The sequence below is a fragment of the Xyrauchen texanus genome, chromosome 25, assembly GCF_025860055.1.
Source record: "Xyrauchen texanus isolate HMW12.3.18 chromosome 25, RBS_HiC_50CHRs, whole genome shotgun sequence".
Taxonomy (NCBI): domain Eukaryota; kingdom Metazoa; phylum Chordata; class Actinopteri; order Cypriniformes; family Catostomidae; genus Xyrauchen; species Xyrauchen texanus.
The window spans coordinates 1539382-1559158 of NC_068300.1; the positions used below are offsets into that span (position 1 = coordinate 1539382).

General features: G+C 40.5%; 1 protein-coding gene across 3 annotated transcripts; it reads left to right on the forward strand.

Moving 5' to 3' along the window:
- On the forward strand, positions 1-12460 carry LOC127618596 (zinc finger protein 436-like). Of its 3 annotated transcripts, XM_052091159.1 has the most exons (5): positions 1-414; positions 2508-3207; positions 4845-5067; positions 5315-5555; positions 9253-12460. In XM_052091159.1, exons 3-5 carry the CDS (start codon positions 5041-5043, stop codon positions 10383-10385), a joined length of 1401 nt encoding a protein of 466 aa, XP_051947119.1. In that variant the 5' UTR covers positions 1-414; positions 2508-3207; positions 4845-5040; the 3' UTR covers positions 10386-12460. The 3 variants fall into 3 exon arrangements, with proteins under 3 accessions (XP_051947119.1, XP_051947118.1, XP_051947120.1); XM_052091158.1 differs by having other exon boundaries at positions 2508-5067; XM_052091160.1 differs by lacking the exons at positions 2508-3207; positions 4845-5067.
- Positions 12461-19777: the final 7317 nt, after the last annotated feature.

Sequence of the window (19777 nt, forward strand, 5' to 3'; positions counted from 1 at the left end):
CACCAGAAGAACTCTCAGTTCGAGTGCTCAGTTCTGTACGTTTTTAATGTGTTTTACAGTATTTGTGAGATTTATATTTTTCTATACATGTTGTTTTTCTCTCTTTGGCGTTTAAATGACCGTGCAAACAGCTTATTGTCGACGCACGTCGATTGATTTGTGAGGGACTCTTTAAAATCTTCTATTTCAGGAGAAACAAAGAGACATATTATAGTATCATGGTTAATTTCCTATATGAGCGCTTTAAATCCAGCGGCGTATTGTAAATGTGTTTAATGAAGGCATTTAGTGACAATATTTCATGACAACGTTGTGACAACCAGTTAACGGACTAGAGCACCGCGCGCAGATAATCGGAGGACTGCGCATGCACCTCAATTTATAACGGTCGATTTCCAGTGGACTGACGCTAAGGTAAGCGTTATAAATCTACTTTTTGTCGTTTTTCACAGTGGTTTGCTAATGCTACATTTCACAATGGAGTCGTAATGTTTTGTGTTTTTTAACTTTTCCCCTTTATAATTTTGCTTTAGCTAGATGGGAACTTAAATTTTTTGTTACAGTATAATGTTCTGTAACGCTGCTTTGAAACTATGTGTGCTGTGAAAAGTGCAATAGAAATAAAAATGACTTGACTAATTAAATACATTGTTCGGTTAATTTGTGCGAGGTGGCCTGATGTAAATTTATGTAGTTCCTTTATATTCACTTTAAATTGGACACTTCAACACAATGAATCTATACTAAACTAAACAATAATCACTGATAGTTTCTAAACACTGTAGTAAATTGTTTATTAATTTAGTCTCCGTGTGCAAAAAAAAACACTTACAGTTGAAGTCAGAAATTTACATACTGAGGTTGAAGTCATTAAAACTAAGATTTTAAGTCACAAGTCATTTAGAACATATACTATGTGCGTGACACGAGTAATTTTTCCAACAATTGTTTACAGACAGGTTGTTTCACTTTAAATTGACTATATCATAATTCCAATAAGTCAGAAGTTTACATACACTAAGTTGACTGTTCCTTTATGCAGCTTGGAAAATTCCAGAAAATGGTGTCAAGCCTTTAGATAATTAGCCAATTAACTTCTGATAGAAGGTGTACCTGTGGATGTATTTTAAGGCTGACCCTCAGACTCAGTGTCTCTTTGCTTGACATCATGTGAAAATCAAAAGAAATCAGCCAAGACCTCAGAAAATAATTTGTGGACCTCCACAAGTCTGGTTCATCCTTTGGAGTAATTTCCAAATGCCTGAAGGTGCCACGTTCATCTATACAAACAATATTACACAAGTATAAACACCATGTGACCACACAGTCATCATACCACTCAGGAAGGAGATGCATTCTGTCTCCTAGAGATGAACGTAATTTGGTGCGAAAAGTGCAAATCAACCCCAGAACAACAGCAAAGGACCTTGTGAAGATGCTGGAGGAAACAGGTGGACGAGTATCTAGATCCACAGCAAAACGAGTCCTATATCGACATAACCTGAAAGGCTGCTCAGCCAGGAAGAAGTTACTGCTCCAAAACCACCATAAAAATGCCAGACTACAGTTTGCAAGTGCACATGGGGACAAAGATCTTTTTGGAGAAATGTCCTCTGGTCTGATGAAACAAAAATTGAACAGTTTGGTCATAATGATCATCGTTATGTTTGCAGGAAAAAGGGTGAGGCTTGCAAGCCAAAGAACACCATCCCAACAGTGAAGCATGGGGGTGGCAGCATCAGAAGGGGGGTGCTTTGCTGCAGGAAGGCACTGGTGCACTTTACAAAATAGATGACATCACGAGGAAGGACAATTATGTGGATATATTGAAGCAACATCTCAAGACATCAGACAGGAAGTTAAAGCTTGGTCACAAATGGATCTTCCAAATGGACAATGACCCCAAGCATACCTCCAAAGTTGTGGCAAAATGGCTTAATGACAACAAAGTCAAGGGATTGGAGCGGTCATCACAAATCCCTGACCTTACTCCAGTTACTCCAGTTCTGTCAGGAGGAATGGGACAAAATTCCAGCAACTTATTGTGAGAAGCTTGTGGAGGGATACCCAAAACATTTGACACAAGTTAAACAATGTAAAGGGAATGCTATCAAATACTAACAAAGTGTATGTGAACTTCTGACCCACTGGGAATGTGATGAAAGGAATAAAAGCTGAAATAAATAATTCTCGCTACTTTTATTCTGACATTTCACATTCTTAAAATAGTGTCCTAACTGATCTAATACAGGGAATGTTTTCTATGATTAAATGTCAGGAATTATGAAAAACTGAGTTTAAATGTATTTTGCTAAGGTGTATGTACACTTCTGACTTCAACTTTACATACCTAGGGTCTGTAATGACCCTTTTTTGGCTTTTGTTTGTGTGTGTTACACTATTCATATGAGATAGATTGAGGAATTTTACGGCAGAATTTGCACAGCTCAAAAAATGGATGACCAGGTTTTCCCATCAATGGATTTTTTTCTTCCCTGACGGCACAGGCATATTCCAGGAGGACAATGCCAAGATTCATCGGGCTCAAATTGTGAAAGAGTGCAGGGAGCATGAAGAATCATTTTCACACATGAATTGGCCACCACAGGGTCCTGACCTTAAACTCAATGAAAGTCTTTAGGATGTGCTGGAGAAGACTTTATGGAGTGGTTTGACTCTCCTGTCATCAATACAAGATTTTGACCAAAACTTTATGCAAATCTGGATGGCAATAAAAGTTGTGACATTGCATAAGTTTGCCAAAACAATGCCACAATGAATGCACACCGCAATCAATGCTAAATGCGGTCCAACAAAATAGTAGAGTATGCAAAATCCAGGCAGTGTATTTTTGTATGCAATCTCTACACTGTCTCACAAATCTCTTGGAGTTACCCTCATAAACCCCCCAGGGGTTTACGAACCCCCGTTTGGGAAACCTTAGCTTATGGCATTGCACTGTAAATATAAGTGCAAGTACTTAAAGGGTTTTAAAATCTGGACCTTCAGGAATTATCGAATGAGTGCACTGCAAAGGACCCTTCTGTCAAGCTCCTGAAGTATGCAGACAACACCACGGTCATCTGCCTCATCACTCTGGACCCCACAAACTCTGCCCACTCCCTCTTTGAACTGTTGCCCTCTGTCCGACACCACAGAGCACTGAGCGTCAGGACATCCAGGCACAAGAACAGTTTTTACCTTCAGGTTATTTACTACATGAACAATTAAACTGCCTTCAGGACTCCCATAGTGAAATAATGTATAAATATGTTATATACATATTTAATTAAATAACTGTACCATCTTTCGGATGAGACATTAAACTGAGGTCCTGACTCTCAGTGGTCACTTAAAATCCCATGGCACTTATCGTAAAGAGTAGGGGGTGTAATTCTAGTGTCCTGGCCAAATTCCACCCATTGGACCTTGTCTATCATGGCCTCCTAAAAACTCATCCATTAATTGGCTGTATCAGTCCACTGTCTGCTTTCCACTAACAGTTGGTGTGTGGTGGGCGTTCTGGTGCAATATGGCCGCTGTCGCATCATCCAGGTGGATACTTCACACTGGTGGCTGTTGAGGAAAGTCACCTGTTCACTGTGTAATGCACTTTGAGTGTAGCACCAGAAAAGGGCTATATAAATGCAACATTCATGCATTCAAATACATTTATGAAAATATTTATTTTGCTGAACATTTTTTTAAATAGTAGCCTTAAAACATTTAGAAACTTTTAATACAGCTGCCAAAATTGTAATTAAGTCTAATAGATTAGCATATTATATGGCAACATATTTGTCAAAATACCACAGTTACTGCTGTAAAATAATGGTACATTTTAGTAAAGGTGATGATTTTAAAAACCTTTATTTTGGCTGATGTCAAACTAAGCAGAGCAGAACCCAAATTGTCTGACCTCAGAGTTTCTTTTTTATTATTCTTCCCCTTGACTGCAGTCTACTTTCAAGGTGAGGTGTTTGGCATCTCAGATAAGCCTGTTCTCAGTTTTTGTTTGCAAGCATGGAGTCACTTCCATCACTTTCACAAACACTTGTGTTTTTGACCCACATGTTTATGCCCACAATTTTAAAATGTCATGATGCATTTTGATCACATTCGGTGAAATGTTTTTGCCTATATATATATTACTGTGGCAGGGTGAGCAATAGACAGATACAATAGCAGCATTTCCACTATTGGGCCAGAGCGAGCCAGGGCTATCAACTGGCCAGTCAGGGCCAATAGCCTCGGACCTTGAGCCCCGAGGCCAAAATCGATCTGCATTCCCACCATTGAGCCAATAGCCCCGCAACATTGCCCTAAAACACGCCCTTAATATGACACCCTGGTGCCAATGTCACACATCATGCCCAGCACACTGTCCATTATTTCAAACCATGGAAATTTCTTTCTTTGCTTTGTCCATTTTAACGGATTTGTACTGTGCCCACAATTAGTATTTTATTTTTCCTGAACCTGTACCATTGTGTGCTGGCTACAAAACCTGACAAGGTTGGTGAAACTCCACCTTTGACATCGACCCCATCTCAATCCCCTGTTGGCCTTGTTTGGCCCAAAGGTAATCGGTGGGACAAAGGCTATTGGCCGTTGGCCCTGACAAAGGCCTGTGGAGGCATGATGAAGCCCTGGAAGTGACAGTGGAAACGCAACTGGCCCTGGCATGCACTAGCACGCCCTCATTTGGACTGATAGTGGAAACGCTGCAACTGTGTGGCGTCAGTCCTCAGAGAGGTGTTTTATTATAACAAACAAATTAAAATGTTCAATAATGGGAATTAATGTGTCCTGGCATCCTTGTGGTGAAACGGGGCTCTGTGTAGGATGAGTGCTTGTCCAAAGAAATGGTCCAAGATGTGGGGATCGAGGGGTGGCAGCTTCTATGGTCTTCTCAGGCTATGGCTTGAGGGGAAGGATGACCTGGCATCCTAGCCCGTCAGCCACTACGCATGATGTCGTCCCAGGCGGCACATCTAATTCAGCCGGTACCCTCCCCGCACTGCTCCTGGACCTGCAAGGATGCAGGTTAAACATGACAGCCACAGGGTAAATCTTACTAAATGCAACTTACTCTTTTTTGCAGTTGGTGCGGCATCAGTATTGACTTTTTTTAAATTTTGTATACGTCTGAAAGACTTTTCTTTTTGGATGTCAAAAGACATTACAATGTGTGTAAATCTGCTCGCCACAATATGATATTCATAAATTTGCGTCATCACCGTTGTGACCAAAATAGTCCGGTCTGGTTACATCATCAAAATATAACTGTTAGCTTGGATGTTTTTGTGTTTAGATGTTCATCATGAGAGAGCAGATGAATGTGATCCACGCTGGACAACAGATGATGCAGATACCAGTGAAGATGTGTTCAGTGAAGCTGATGAAGATGAGTGAAGAAATTAAAGTAGAGGACCAACAGAGTGATGAAGATGACGATGAATTCAAAGAGGAACAACAGAGTGACGATGATTACGAAGAAACCACAACAGAAGAAGTACAGAGTGATGATGATGATGATGATTTTATTCCTTCAGGTATGTTTCTTTCTGTTGTTTTACGTGTTTTTATCCAGCTGGAACAAACATGACGATGGAATTCGTCCACATGCATCAGTCAGCCTGAAATATACTTTTAGTTATTAATGCTAAGTATGCGTTTGAATAAGAATCACAATGAAGCTTCCAGTTCACAAACAATACAACAAGAAAATAATAAATAAATAAGTGTATAAATACACTCACCTAAAGGATTATTAGGAACACCATACTAATACTGTGTTTGTCCCCCTTTCGCCTTCAGAACTGCCTTAATTCTACGTGGCATTGATTCAACAAGGTGCTGAAAGCACTCTTTAGAAATGTTGGCCCATATTGATAGGATAGCATCTTGCAGTTGATGGAGATTTGTGGGATGCACATCCAGGGCACGAAGCTCCCGTTCCACCACATCTCAAAGATGCTCTATTGGGTTGAGATCTGGTGACAGTGGGGGCCATTTTAGTACAGTGAACTCATTGTCATGTTCAAGAAACCAATTTGAAATGATTCGAGCTTTGTGACATGGTGCATTATCCTGCTGGAAGTAGCCATCAGAGGATGGGTACATGGTGGCCATAAAGGGATGGACATGGTCAGAAACAATGCTCAGGTAGGCCGTGGTATTTAAACGAAGCCCAATTGGCACTAAGGGGCCTAAAGTGTGCCAAGAAAACATCCCCCACACCATTACACCACCACCACCAGCCTGCACAGTGGTAACAAGGCATGATGGATCCATGTTCTCATTCTGTTTACGTCAAATTCTGACTCTACCATCTGAATGTCTCAACAGAAATCGAGACTCATCAGACCAGGCAACATTTTTCCAGTCTTCAACTGTCCAATTTTGGTGAGCTCTTGCAAATTGTAGCCTCTTTTTCCTATTTGTAGTGGAGATGAGTGGTACCGGTGGGGTCTTCTGCTGTTGTAGCCCATCCGCCTCAAGGTTGTGCGTGTTGTGGCTTCACAAATGCTTTGCTGCATACCTCGGTTGTAGCGAGTGGTTATTTCAGGCAAAGTTGCTCTTCTATCAGCTTGAATCAGTCGGCCCATTCTCCTCTGACCTCTAGAATCAACAAGGCATTTTCAGCCCACAGGACTGCCGCATACTGGATGTTTTTCCTTTTCACACCATTCTTTGTAAACCCTAGAAATGGTTGTGCTTGAAAATCCCAGTAACTGAGCAGATTGTGAAATACTCAGACCAGCCCGTCTGGCACCAACAACCATGCCACGCTCAAAATTGCTTAAATCACCTTTCTTTCCCATTCTGACATTCAGTTTGGAGTTCAGGAGATTGTCTTGACCAGGACCACACCCCTAAATGCATTGAAGCAACTGCCATGTGATTGGTTGATTAGATAATTGCATTAATGAGAAATTGAACAGGTGTTCCTAATAATCCTTTAGGTGAGTGTATATACATTCGGTATATAAACAACAAGACAAAAAATAATCAGAAGGTTGCTGGTTTGATCCCCACAGCCACCACCATTGTGTCCTTGAGTAAGACACTTAACTCCAGGTTGCTCCGGGAGGATTGTCCCTGTAATAAGTGCACTGTAAGTCACTTTGGATAAAAGCATCTGCCAAATGCATAAATGTAAATGAAAATATGCAAGGTAGGGTTGCCACGGTGTTACCGGTTTTACTCGGTACAAGGAAAAACACTGGTGTGAAATTTGATACCGGTGGAAACATTATGAATGAAACTTCAATTAATACAAGAATAGCCTTAAAAAAGAATAGTTGCCTAATGAAGAGTTTGTGACCTATGATACATGAACCTAAGTAACGCAATGAAAGCCAGAGGCTCTTTGCCAACTTATCAAATTACACAGGCATCAAAGTATGCACATTGACAGAACACGTTTAATTGCAGGTACTGAATATACAGTGCATGGTGGGTAACTGTAATTGGATATTGGCCAGAAGTTTGGAATAATGTACAGGTTTTGCTGTTTGTGAAGGAAATTGGTACTTCAATTCACCAAAGTGGCATTCAGCTGATCACGAAGTATATTCAGGACATTACTGATGTAAAACAGCACCATCACTATTTGAAAAAAGTCATTTTTGATCAAATCTAGACAACAGCATCACTCCAACACCTTATTCTTGAGTAATGATGCTAAATTGATAATTTGATACTAGAACATCACTTGCCATTATATCAAACACAGCTGAAAGATATTTGTGTCATTAAATGAAGCTGAACATTGTCTTTGTATTTGTTCTTGAGTTGCCACAGTATGCAATAGACTGGCATGTCTTAAGGTCAATATTAGGTCAAAAATGGCACAAAAAAAGAAACAGCTTTCTCTAGAAACTCATCAGTCAATCATTGTTTTGAGGAATGAAGGCGATATAATGCTTGAAATTGACAAAAAACTGAAGATTTCATACAAAGGTGTAACTACAGTCTTCAGAGACAAAGCACAACTGTCTCTAACAAGGACAGAAAGAGATGTGGAAGACCAGATGTGCAACTAAACAAGAGGATAAGTACATCAGAGTCTCTAGTTTGAGAAATAGACGCCTCACATGTCCTCCGCTGACAGCTTCATTGAATTCTACCCGCTCAACACCAGTTTCATGCACAACAGTAAAGAGAAGACTCAGGAGGCCTTATGGGAAGAACTTGCTAAGAAAAAGCCACTTTTGAAACAGAAAATCAAAAAGAAAAGTTTCGAGTGAGCAAAGAAACACAGACATTGGACAAAAGATAATTGGAAAAGAGTGTTACGGATCTAAACCCCATTGAGCTTTTGTGGGATCAGTTAGACTGTAAGGTGCGTGAGAAGTGCCCGACAAGACAGTCACATCTATGGCAAGTGCTACAGGAAGTGTGGGGTGAAAGGTCAAGTGCTACAGGAAGTGTGGGGTGAAAGATCACCTGAGTATCTGGACAAACTGACCGCTAGAATAACAAGTATCTGCAAAGCTGTTATTGCTGCATGTGGAGGATTTTTTTTGATGAGAATTCTTTGAAGTAGTTTAAAATTGAGTGACACTTTGGTGAATAAAAGTACCAATTTCTTTCCATAAGAACAAAATCTGTACATTATTCCAATCTTTTGAATGCCAGTGTATATATATATATATATATATATATATATATATATATATATATATATATATATATATATATATATATATTTTTTTTTTAAATAAAAATATTGTGAACGAATTTCTTGTATATCCCCCAGCCCTAGGAGGGAATAAAACAAATTTAACAACAACCCACAATAAGGGATATTTGCCCAGACTATGACATACCCGACCGGTTGCCCATGATGGAGAGAATGCACAGATGAAGTAGGTTTGTTGCCAAAGAGATGTTGCCCTTCACAACTGTTGAAAAGTTGAACAACACACATTTTAATTGCACTTTTTGTTTTTTTGCACAATTGAATTTGTAGTTAAAATCAATAAAAAATAAAGTTCAAATGTTCAAGGGAATGTAACATGCAGAAGAGGCAGGATATGTTAAATAAATATAAATGGAGCAGGTTGGGTATTGCACATGATTATTGCACAATGGGGGAATTTGTGTCAGTAAATACACGTGGTACATTAATGACCTATTACTCAAACACCATAAATGTCTTGATCATTTTATGATCGATGAATTGAACGTGCACGAATATTTGTACGTTTTTTTACATTCATCAATTTATTGTTTTCCTTGTAGAGCTGATGGAAGTGAAAGAGGAACGTCAAGAGCTGAATGAAGTGGAGGAAATACATCATGATTTCACAACTGGAGAAAAATCTTTGAGTTGCTCTCAGTGTGGAAAATGTTTCACAAATGAAAGACAACTTAATGTGCACATTAGATTTCACACTGGAGAGAGGCCTCACATGTGCCAGCAGTGTGGAAAAGGTTTCAAAGACAAACGAAACCTTAATAAGCACATGAGGATTCATAGTGGAGAGAAGCCTCACATGTGCCATCTGTGTGAAAAGAGCTTCACGCGTAAAGAACATCTTACTTTGCACACAAGAGTTCACACTGGTGAGAAGCCTTATACGTGCCAACAGTGTGGAAAAGGTTTCAAACGTAAAGATCACCTTAATATGCACTCAAGAATTCACACATTAAAAAAGACTTACGACTGCCAACAGTGCGGAGAAGGTTTCAAACGTAAAAAACACTTTCATCTGCACACAAGGATTCACACAAAGACGCCTTACACGTGCCAACTGTGTGGAAAAGGTTTCGTATGTGAACGTAGTCTCGCATATCATCTCCTCTGCCACTCTGGAGAAAGACCATTTAAATGCGATAAATGTGATAAAACATTTGTTTTGAATTCAGGCCTGCAAAAACATCTGAAAACTCACACAGATGAGAAGCCTTACAAGTGTTCTTTTTGTGGAAAGAGTTTTGCATGTCTGTCCTATTTGAAAGACCACCAGAAAATACACAGTGGTTCTGGGGCTCATATGTGCTCTGAGTGTGGGAGGACCTGCACTACAGCCGCTCACTTGAAAGAGCACCAAAGGATCCATACTGGAGAGAAACCTTTTATGTGCTCGTACTGTGGAAAGACTTTCACTCGGCCAGAGCACCTGAAAAAACATGAGAGAATCCACACTGGAGAGAAACCTTACAAGTGCTCACACTGTGGAAAGAGTTTCACTCTGTCACAAAACATGAAAGCACATGAGAGAATTCATACTGGAGAGAAACCATACCACTGCTCTTCATGTGGAAAAGGTTTCAACCGATCAGGTCATCTACAGCAACATGTTAAAAGCAATTGCCCAAGTAGTCGCAGTGAGCAAGAATCATCTTCAGGTCCAACGATGTCAAGGAAATAGTTTGATATTCAGATAAACCCAAAGAAGGAATTTCTCCCAAAATTGCAGCATCGTTTATAGGCTTGGGTATACTTTGTGTTTCTGTGTTCCGGATCGCCTCACACACGGTCGAGCCTTTCAAACTGTACTCTTCAAAGTTCAAAAAGACTCTAAGTAAAATACTATGTTACTGTACTTAGCTTGTTTTTATTTGTACTTCAGTATTTCCAACTGTTGCAAGTTTTACTTCTCTTTTTTACTTTAGAACCAGACCCGATACATGTATACTGACCAATCAGCAGAACACCTTTAACCCCCACTGTACTCACGTTGTGACCATTTGCAGAGCCCCAATGCACAAACTCCGCAGCCAGTAGGCTGAGAGATCCCTATCCGCAGTCTCTGGAATGCAACTGAGTTGTTTTCATAAGGAATAGGGGGTTTTAACACAGAAATGAATTACTTTGTACATTTTTAGACTAATAAATACTTTTTGCTACAGACCCTCTTGTTACTTAATGTCACGACTGGATCGGAGCAGTGCCAAATTAGTAGTTTAAGTACTTTGAAAAATACGGTAGAACCTTATGACCACCTGCCCAATATGCTGTTGGTCCTCCGCATGCCACCACAACAGTGCCAACCCACCGATGCATGGACTCTACCAGACCCCTGAAGGTGTCCTGTGGTATCTGACACCAAGACATTAGCAGCAGATCCTTCAAGTCCTATAAGTGGCGAGGTGGAGCGGCCATGGATTGGACTTGTTGGTCCAGCACATCCCACAGATGCTCAATCGGATTGAGATCTGGGGAATTTGGTGGCCAGGGCAACACATTGAACCATTCCTGAACAATCTGTGCAGTGTGGCATGGTGCATTATCCTGCTGAAAGAGGCCACGGCCATCAGGGAATACCATTGCCATGTAGGGGTGTTCTTGGTCTGCAACGATGTTTAGGTTGGTGGCATGTGTCAAATTGCCATGGTTTCACAGCAGAACATTGCCCAGAGCATCACACTCCCTCCACCGGCTTGTGGTTTCCCCACAGTGCATCCTGGTGCCATCACTTCCCCAGGTAAACAGCGCACACGTACACAGCTGTCCATGCTAAGTAAAAGATAAATTGACTCAACAGATCAGGTGACCTTCTTCTGCTGCTTCAAGGTCCTGTTCCGATGCTCATGTGCCCATTGTAGGTGCTTTCGACGGTGGATGGGGTAATCATGGGCACTCTGACCGGTCTGCAGCTACGCAGCCCCATAAGCAGCAGGCTGCGATGCACTGAGTGTTGTGACACATCCCTCCCGTAACCATCAATAAAATATTCTGTGACTTGTGCCACAGTAGACCTTCTGTTGGTTTGGACCAGATGGGATAGCCTTCATTCACCTTGCGCATCGATGGGCCATGGGCGCCCAACACCCTATATCTGTGGTGTAGGCTAATGCATGGATGTATATTTGTGTGGGTAACAAAAACATAACAAAAAACAAAACTCATATGAGGAAAGCCATCAAATACAAACGCCTCTTCAATGCTCCGATTACTAAAACTTTGTGCTTTTACTTTTATGAAGTTCTCAAAAGAAATTAGCAATTGTTTACTTGTATGTGAACTTGTTTGGCTGAATAATCCAATGTTATATCTTAGATGTCCAGTACAAAATATGCCATCCAGAAGGAAAAGAATGCTAATAAAATAATCTGAACATATGTTTTCGACATTTGATGATAAATTATATATCATCACAAAGCTTTCTAATGACCCTAAATTGATCTTATAGTCCACTCAGAGGCCGATATATTCAATTAAATAATGAAGGTGGTGCTTGAACTTAAAATTAGACTGAATGTCTATGAACGAGCACATCTGTGAAGGCTCAAATGCGCTAGAGCGCCCCCTACATTTCAGATCTGTACATTGTGATGGAATGTGATAGAGAGAAAAAAAGTCTAGTGCTTTCTGCCTTCAAGTGGAATAAAAAGATACTTTTCAATGTGAGGTTAAGTGAACAGAACCAGAATTACATGTTTACAAATTTAGAACAAAATTATTATTAAATTTTTTTCTACAACATTATTGTTTATCATATGATTATAAACACATACAATATTATTCATGAATAATTTGAGTCTTTTTTTTATTTGGGTGGTTTCTCTGAAAAATGAGACCAATTTTTTGCATTTAGTCCACCATATGTGTGAATGGTAAGCTTTTACATTTGAGAGTGAAAAAGTGCAGAAAACATTAAACGGGTATGGTGTCCAAGGAAGCAGCGACTTTCCAACAAAAACATTTCTGCACACCTGAAGTTTGACAGTGATCATCTTGACACTCCACAACGCTACTAAATTTTGTGGACTGATAAAACGAAGGTTGAATTTATTAGGAAGAACATGCAACTCTACGTATGGCATAAAAAGGGCACCGCATACCAACATGAAAACATAATTACGGTGGAGGAAGCATCATGATTTGGGGCTGTTTTGCTGCTTCTGGTGTCTGGACCGCTTGCCATAATCAAGGGAAAAATTTATTCTCAAGTTTATCAAGATATCCTACAGGTTAATGTCAGGGTGGCAGTGTTCCAGCTGAAGATCAGCAGAAGTTGGGTGATGCAGCAGGACAATTACCCTAAACACTGAAGTAAATCTACTACAGAATGAATTAAAATCCACCTTTTGGAGTGTCCCAGTCAGAGTCCAGACCATAACCCAATAGAGATGCTGTGAAATGACCTCAAGAAAGACACCAGGCATCGTAAGAATATGGCTGAGCTGAAGCAGTTCTGTGAGGAAGAATGATCCCAAACTCCTGAACGTTGTGCAGGTCTGATCCGCATCTACCAGAAAGGCTTGATTGAGGTTATTGCTGCCAAAGGAAGATCGACCAGTTATTAAATCCAAGGGTTCACTTACTTTTTCCACAGCACTGTGAATGTTTAAAGGAATGTGTTCAGTAAAGACATGAAAGATTATAATTGCTTGTGTGCTGTAAGCTTAAGCACATTGTGTTTGTCTATACTTGATGAGATCACATTTTATGACCAGCTAATTCCAAAGGGTTCACATAATTTTTCTTGCCACTGTATATGATATTTTACAGATTTCCAAGCTATACGATGGCTTTGATGATGTTGATGGCTTTTGCACCTGCCCGCGATGCATTTATTTATAGGTTTGACATCATTAGCATTGACTATAAGTTATATGAACTGATTGTGATTTACCGATACCTAAACAAAATGATGATACCTAAATTATAGAGCTCATATCAAATAAACATCTGTCCAACTAGTCATGTTAGAGGGCATTAATTTTTTCGAGAACAATAAATCACTTCTGCTGAAAAACTATACTTTTAATAAATAAATGCAAGCAGCATAGAAACATTTCTAAATAAGTATAGGGTATGGTTTATTTTTTAAGTTTAATTTCACTCATTTAATTATTAGCAATTTTTCTCATGACTTCATGACTATCGAAAGTCTTACACACGATTTACATGTGGTCAGGAGCAGGTGTAAATTTCGTTCTGAAACTTAGTGTGTGTTCACATTGTAGTTTGGTTCTCTTGGTCCTCCTGGTCCAGACCAAAAAAAGAAAATTATACATTTAGTCCTGGTTCGCTTAGCATTCACACTGGCATTTTTAACATCAAACCTAACGATACAAAACCAAAGGCATCAGGAAAATCTCTTATATGACGTATATTTTTTGATGGAACTTGCCTAATATCCGAAACCATGCTGGATGATGGGCGAAATGCGCTTTTTATATTTCTATATGTATATATGATGGTATTTTTACCAGCTGAGAACAAACAAATAGTTAATAAAATGTGTAAAGGAAACGGCACTATGAATTCCTCCATTGCACACACAAACGAAGATATGCTGCAAGGATGGGTGTTGGCGGTTCCGACGCCTGTACCGAACTATATTTGGGCAATATAGCTCCTATGATGCGAAGAACCAGGTATGCTTGAGGTCAATATTAGGTCAATTATTTCCTGTTTTTGGTCCATGTTACGTCCATATATCAATCGAACCGCACCAGAATTCAATGGAAGCGGACCGAGACCCACTTTTCAGGCGGTCTCAGTCCTCTTGTTTGGTGCGCACCAAGGTTCGTGTGGCAGCGTTCACACTTGTTCAAATGAACCACACTAACAGAGCAATCGCACAAGAGTTCGTTTTAATCAAACCAAACCTGCCACGTGTGAACACACCTTTAATTAAACCTGAACGAGCTTCCAAACGCACAGGTAAGATGCAATTTACCCAAACGGTGTACAAACCTGACCATCAAAATATATTTATCGCAGTATATACACCACAGAATACGAGGAAAAGAGAAACCATGGAGGAATCGTCTAAGGTATTGTGGAATGACAGTAAATGTTTTTTACCACATGATTTTGCTTCATTCATAATTCAAATAATCCATATATTTATGGCCATCGCTAGACCTGGGCTGAGGGGGCTGTGGCCCTGGATCTTTTCTGGATATCCCTGAATATTTCAGAGGTAATTAAGTAATGAAAGTAAATGAATGATTAATTAGACTATAATATACTGTAGCTGCGATTATTTATAGCTGAAGCTCTCAGACCAGGTGTCTGAAAATTTTGGTTCTTTCTACAGGACTTATAGCACTAAGTAATGACTCAATTTGGTACCCGTGCACAGTTTGACTTCCAGTTGTGCTGTAAAGAGTGCTCGTGTTGAGTTACCACCAGTCCAGGATTGTCCCGGTTCTTGGCCATCTGCTCTGTGGCAAGAATCAGCTTGAAATATGCCAGTCAATCTCTCTCTCGAACAGTTATCACCGGCTGCCTTCATCCCTTGCATGCACCCATCAGGCTGAATGGCAACCGGGCGTGCATTGTTCCAGTCCAGCCCCGCTCTACACTCCTCCCGGCATTGCCTCAGGCTGGGGAGCCCCCAGCATGACGTACACCCCCTCCTCTCTGGGTCATCCCCGCCTTGCTCGACTTTGATAGGGAGGGTAAAAACAGCAACAAAACAAAATAGGTGAGGGATAAAGGCCAACACGGAGCAACAGAATGGGAGAGAGATGAAAAAAAACTCACTCACTAGTTCTCTGATGCGTCGGCACGTGGTCCCCGATCACTCCTCCACTCTCTAAGGCAGATGGCAGCCACTCCTCCCCGGGCGGACCGGAGTCAGACCGACCCCCAGCAGACAGAATGTCCCTATGCGTTCTCGGTGACCCATGCGGACTCCTCCACTCCAGGCAATGGTCTTACCGCTCAAGGCGGTTGGGAGTCGCTTCCCTCCTCCCCTCGCGGACTGCGGCCGTTTTCCGTGTCCGGGCGGTCGAGCTACTCAGTCACCCGGGGATGGCAATGGCAGTGTCGAGGACTCCGCAACGGGCATCCCCCCTCCTTCCCGGGTTTCGGCACCAATGTAAAGCAGTTCAATGGAAAGGAGGAGGCGAGAACCGACTTGAAATATAAATAATAGTTTTAATAATAAACTGAATGAAAAACACACAAACATAAACACGCAGAGCAGCTGCCTGTCATTCTCTCTCTCTATCGGACCGTCGTCACTGGCCACCTTTATCCCTCACGCGCCCCCATCAGGCTGATTGGGGACCAGGCGTGCAGTGTTCCAGCTTGGCCCCAACCCTCCTCCACTCTACAGTCTGGAATTTTTACATTTTCAAGACGTGTTTACCCAAATGACCACTTTATATGCACACTATTTAAGAAGAAGAAATGGCTCTCTAATCAGCTCTCTCATATGAATCCTTAAATTCTGATTCATTTTAATCTGTTCATTTGTACGATTCACATACATAAGGCTCTCATAAACCATAATGCTTCAATGTAGTTAGGCCTAATCATTAATAGCTTGCAGTGTAGCTAACTGCTTGTTTAAAGGGTAGCTTCAACTCAACATTGCTCTGAGAAAGAATAAGTAAATATATTACATTTGTACACAATAAAATGATTACTGTTCTTTCAACAAACTATATTCTGTTGAAGTTCAGTTCCACGAACTATATCTTATATTCTGAATAAAATGACCAGTCCCAATCCATCTTTATGAATCTTTTATGTATAATATCCAATATTACCTGTCTGAGTCTCAATTCATTGTCTTAAAAGTAACAACAGGACCTTGCAGATTATAAAAAATATATATTTATTATCCAAGAAATACGGTACTTTTAAAACTAGGTACTTTTTACTTAAAAGTAAAAGTGCTACTTAAGTAATATATATTTTTTGGTATCTGTACTTTTACTTAAGTATGGAATTTGAGTACTTTTTCCACCACTGGACGGTATATCATCCTGCCAGCTACAGTGCTTCACTTTTTTCCACATTTTGTTATGTTACAGCGTTATTCCAAAATGGATTAAATTCATTATTTTCCTCAACATTCTACAACAATACCCCATAATGACAATGTGAAAGAACTTTGGCACCAATTACAACCTCAAGTGTTTTTGTGTATGATGCTACAAGCTTGGCAAACCTATTTTTGGGCAGTTTCTCCCATTCTTCTTTGCAGGACCTCTCAAGCTCTGGCTGGGCCACTCAAGAACATTCACAGAGTTGTCCCGTTGCCACTCCTTTGTTATCTTGGCTGTGTGCTTAGGGTCGTTGTCCTGTTGAAAGATGAACCTTCAACCCAATCTGAGGTCCAGTGTGCTCTGGAGCAGGTTTTCATCAAGGATGTCTCTGTACATTGCTGCATTCATCTTTCCCTCGATCCTGACTAGTCTCCCAGTTCCTGCCACCACCATGCTTCACTGTAGGGATGGGATTGGCCAGGTGATGAGCGGTGCCTGGTTTCCTCCAGACATGACGCTTGCCATTCAGGCCAAAGAGTACAATCTATTATTCCTCATGGTCTGAGAGTCCTTCAGGTGCCTTTTGGCAAACTCCAGGCGGGCTGTCATGTGCCTTTTACTGAGGAGTGGCTTCCGTCTGGCCACTCTACCATACAGGCCTGATTGGTGGAGTGCTGCAGAGATGTTCTTCTGGAAAGGTTCTCCTCTCTCCACAGAGAAATGCTGGAGCTCTGTCAGAGTGACCATTGGGATCTTGGTCACCTCCCTGACTAAGGTCCTTCTCCCCGATCGCTCAGTTTGTCCAGGCGGCCAGCTCTAGGAAGAGTCCTGGTGGTTCCAAACTTTTTCCATTTACAGATGATGGAGCCCACTGTGCTCATTGGGACCTTCAATGCTGCAGAAAGCTTTCTTTACCCTTCCCCAGATCTGTGCCTCAATACAATCCTGTCTCAGAGGTCTACAGACAATTCCTTGGACTTCATGGCTTGTGCTCTAACATGCACTTCTTCTTCTTCTTGTTGTTTCCGGCAGACTAGACGCATCTATGGTGTATTGCTGCCCTCCACTGTTCGTTATTCACGTATTAATGGTGATTGCCTATATCCTTTTGTATAATCCAGTTTCATGTAGGTACTCGATCAGTTTCTTCATTTTGTTCCAACTATCCAAATTAAGTAGGCTAAATATAGTTTCTCCAATTGCTCTCAGGTCTCTGAACAATTTCCTCCATTGACGAGAGAACTTTCTACAATGAACTAATACATGCTTCACCGTTTCCTTGTCTCCACATTCACATTTTCCATCAGGATGTTTACCAATCAGGGCCAGCCCACTCCTCAGCCCACTCCTCAGCCCACAATGCCCAAACCTCAATCTGGATAAGACTACTGCTTCTCTTCTCTTACTTCTAAATGCACATTTTCCTTTCTCTACAATTCTTTGTACTGAATAGTATGCCCTCCCTTTCCTTTCATTTCCCCATGATTTTTGCCACATTTCTTTTACTGACCTATTTATTATTTCTGTGTAATCTGGTGACCCATACTGTAACTTGATTTGAACTCTTTCCTCCTGCACCGCCTTCTTTGCCACTTCATCTGCCTCCTCATTACCCTCCACACCCATGTGCGCCGGAACCCACAGAAACCCCACCTCATACCCTACTTTGTGAATTCTATATAACACCTGCATAATTTCTCTGACATGCACTGTTAACTGTGGGACCTTATATAGACAGGTGTGTGCCTTTCCAAATCATGTCCAATCAACTGAATTTACCACAGGTGGACTCCAATCAAGTTGTAGAAACATCTCAAGGATGATCAGTGGAAACAGGAAACACCTGAGCTCAATTTTGAGTGTTATGGCAAAGGCTGTGAATACTTATGTACATGTGATTTTTTGTTTTTTATTTTTAATACATTTGCAAATATTTCAAACAGACTTCTTTCACATTGTCATTATGGGGTATAGTTTGTAGAATGTTGAGGAAAATAATGAATTGAATACATTTTTTATGTAACTTTTAAAGGCCACCCAACAAGCTTGTTGACTGAACCCCCCGCCCTAATTTGGAACAGGTTGTTTGTTATTGGTCAAATTTTTTATTTGTTATTCATAATAAATAATTTTAAGTTCATACACTATAAAATTATGGGGGCTTTTGTAAATTGGAGGCAATCTTGGACGGTCCTGACTAAGGGAAATACAAGTCATATAACGTTTACGCTGCTTTTGTCATTTTAGATTGGAAGTAATTTTATGAAAATGTGCAGCAGTGATACAAATGTGTCTTTTATGTTCCACAGAAGGACGCCACACATGTTTGGAGTTAATAATGAGAGAAATTTTATTTTGGGGTGAACTATCCCTTTAAATGTGGTTGCTAATGTGTGTTGTATGAAAGAGAGATTTCATATTCTAGAAATATTTATTTCAATGGGAATGAAATCCGATCACTTCAGATGTCCCTGTATAATGCTGTCAAACAGTTTAAAGTATATCATGTATTTAAAGTAAGACAACAGGGCTGATTAATCAGATGTAAGTCCTTTTCCCCCGCAAACTCATCCACACTCCAGTCCAGTAAGTGGCGGAAATTCACCATACGTTGTTTTGCAAACCTCCAGAAAACACCAGAAGAACTCTCAGTTCGAGTGCTCAGTTCTGTACGTGTTTAATGCTTTTTACATTATTTGTGAGATTTATATTCATTTTTGATTGATATTTTTCTGTGCATGTTGTAAATGTTTCTCTCTTTGGTGTTTTAATGACCGTGCAAACAGCTTATTATCGACGCTTTCGATTGTTTTGTGACGGACGCTTTAAAATAATTATTTTAGGAGAAATGAACAGAAATGTGCGAGTTATATGATTAATTTCGGACATATGAGCTCTTTAAATCCAGCGGCTGACTGTAAATGAGTTGAAAGAAGGCGATAATGTGCTATATTAGGGGAGAATGAGCACAGACGGATGGGTTAAAAGTATTTTCCCTTTAAAAACTAAATTGATGCACGTTTGTTATAAAAAGGCGGGACACTTTGTGAAATTCTTTCGTTTGCACTGTTCACGAGCCTTT

Bases quoted from the DNA above. Each gene is read 5' to 3' on its own strand.
- LOC127618596 (XM_052091158.1), top strand. From the start codon at position 5,041: ATGCAGGTTAAACATGACAGCCACAGG. The intron at 5,068-5,314 runs GTAAATCTTACT...TTTTGTGTTTAG, and splicing joins TTAAACATGACAGCCACAGG to ATGTTCATCATGAGAGAGCA. The intron at 5,556-9,252 runs GTATGTTTCTTT...TTTTCCTTGTAG, and splicing joins TGATGATTTTATTCCTTCAG to AGCTGATGGAAGTGAAAGAG.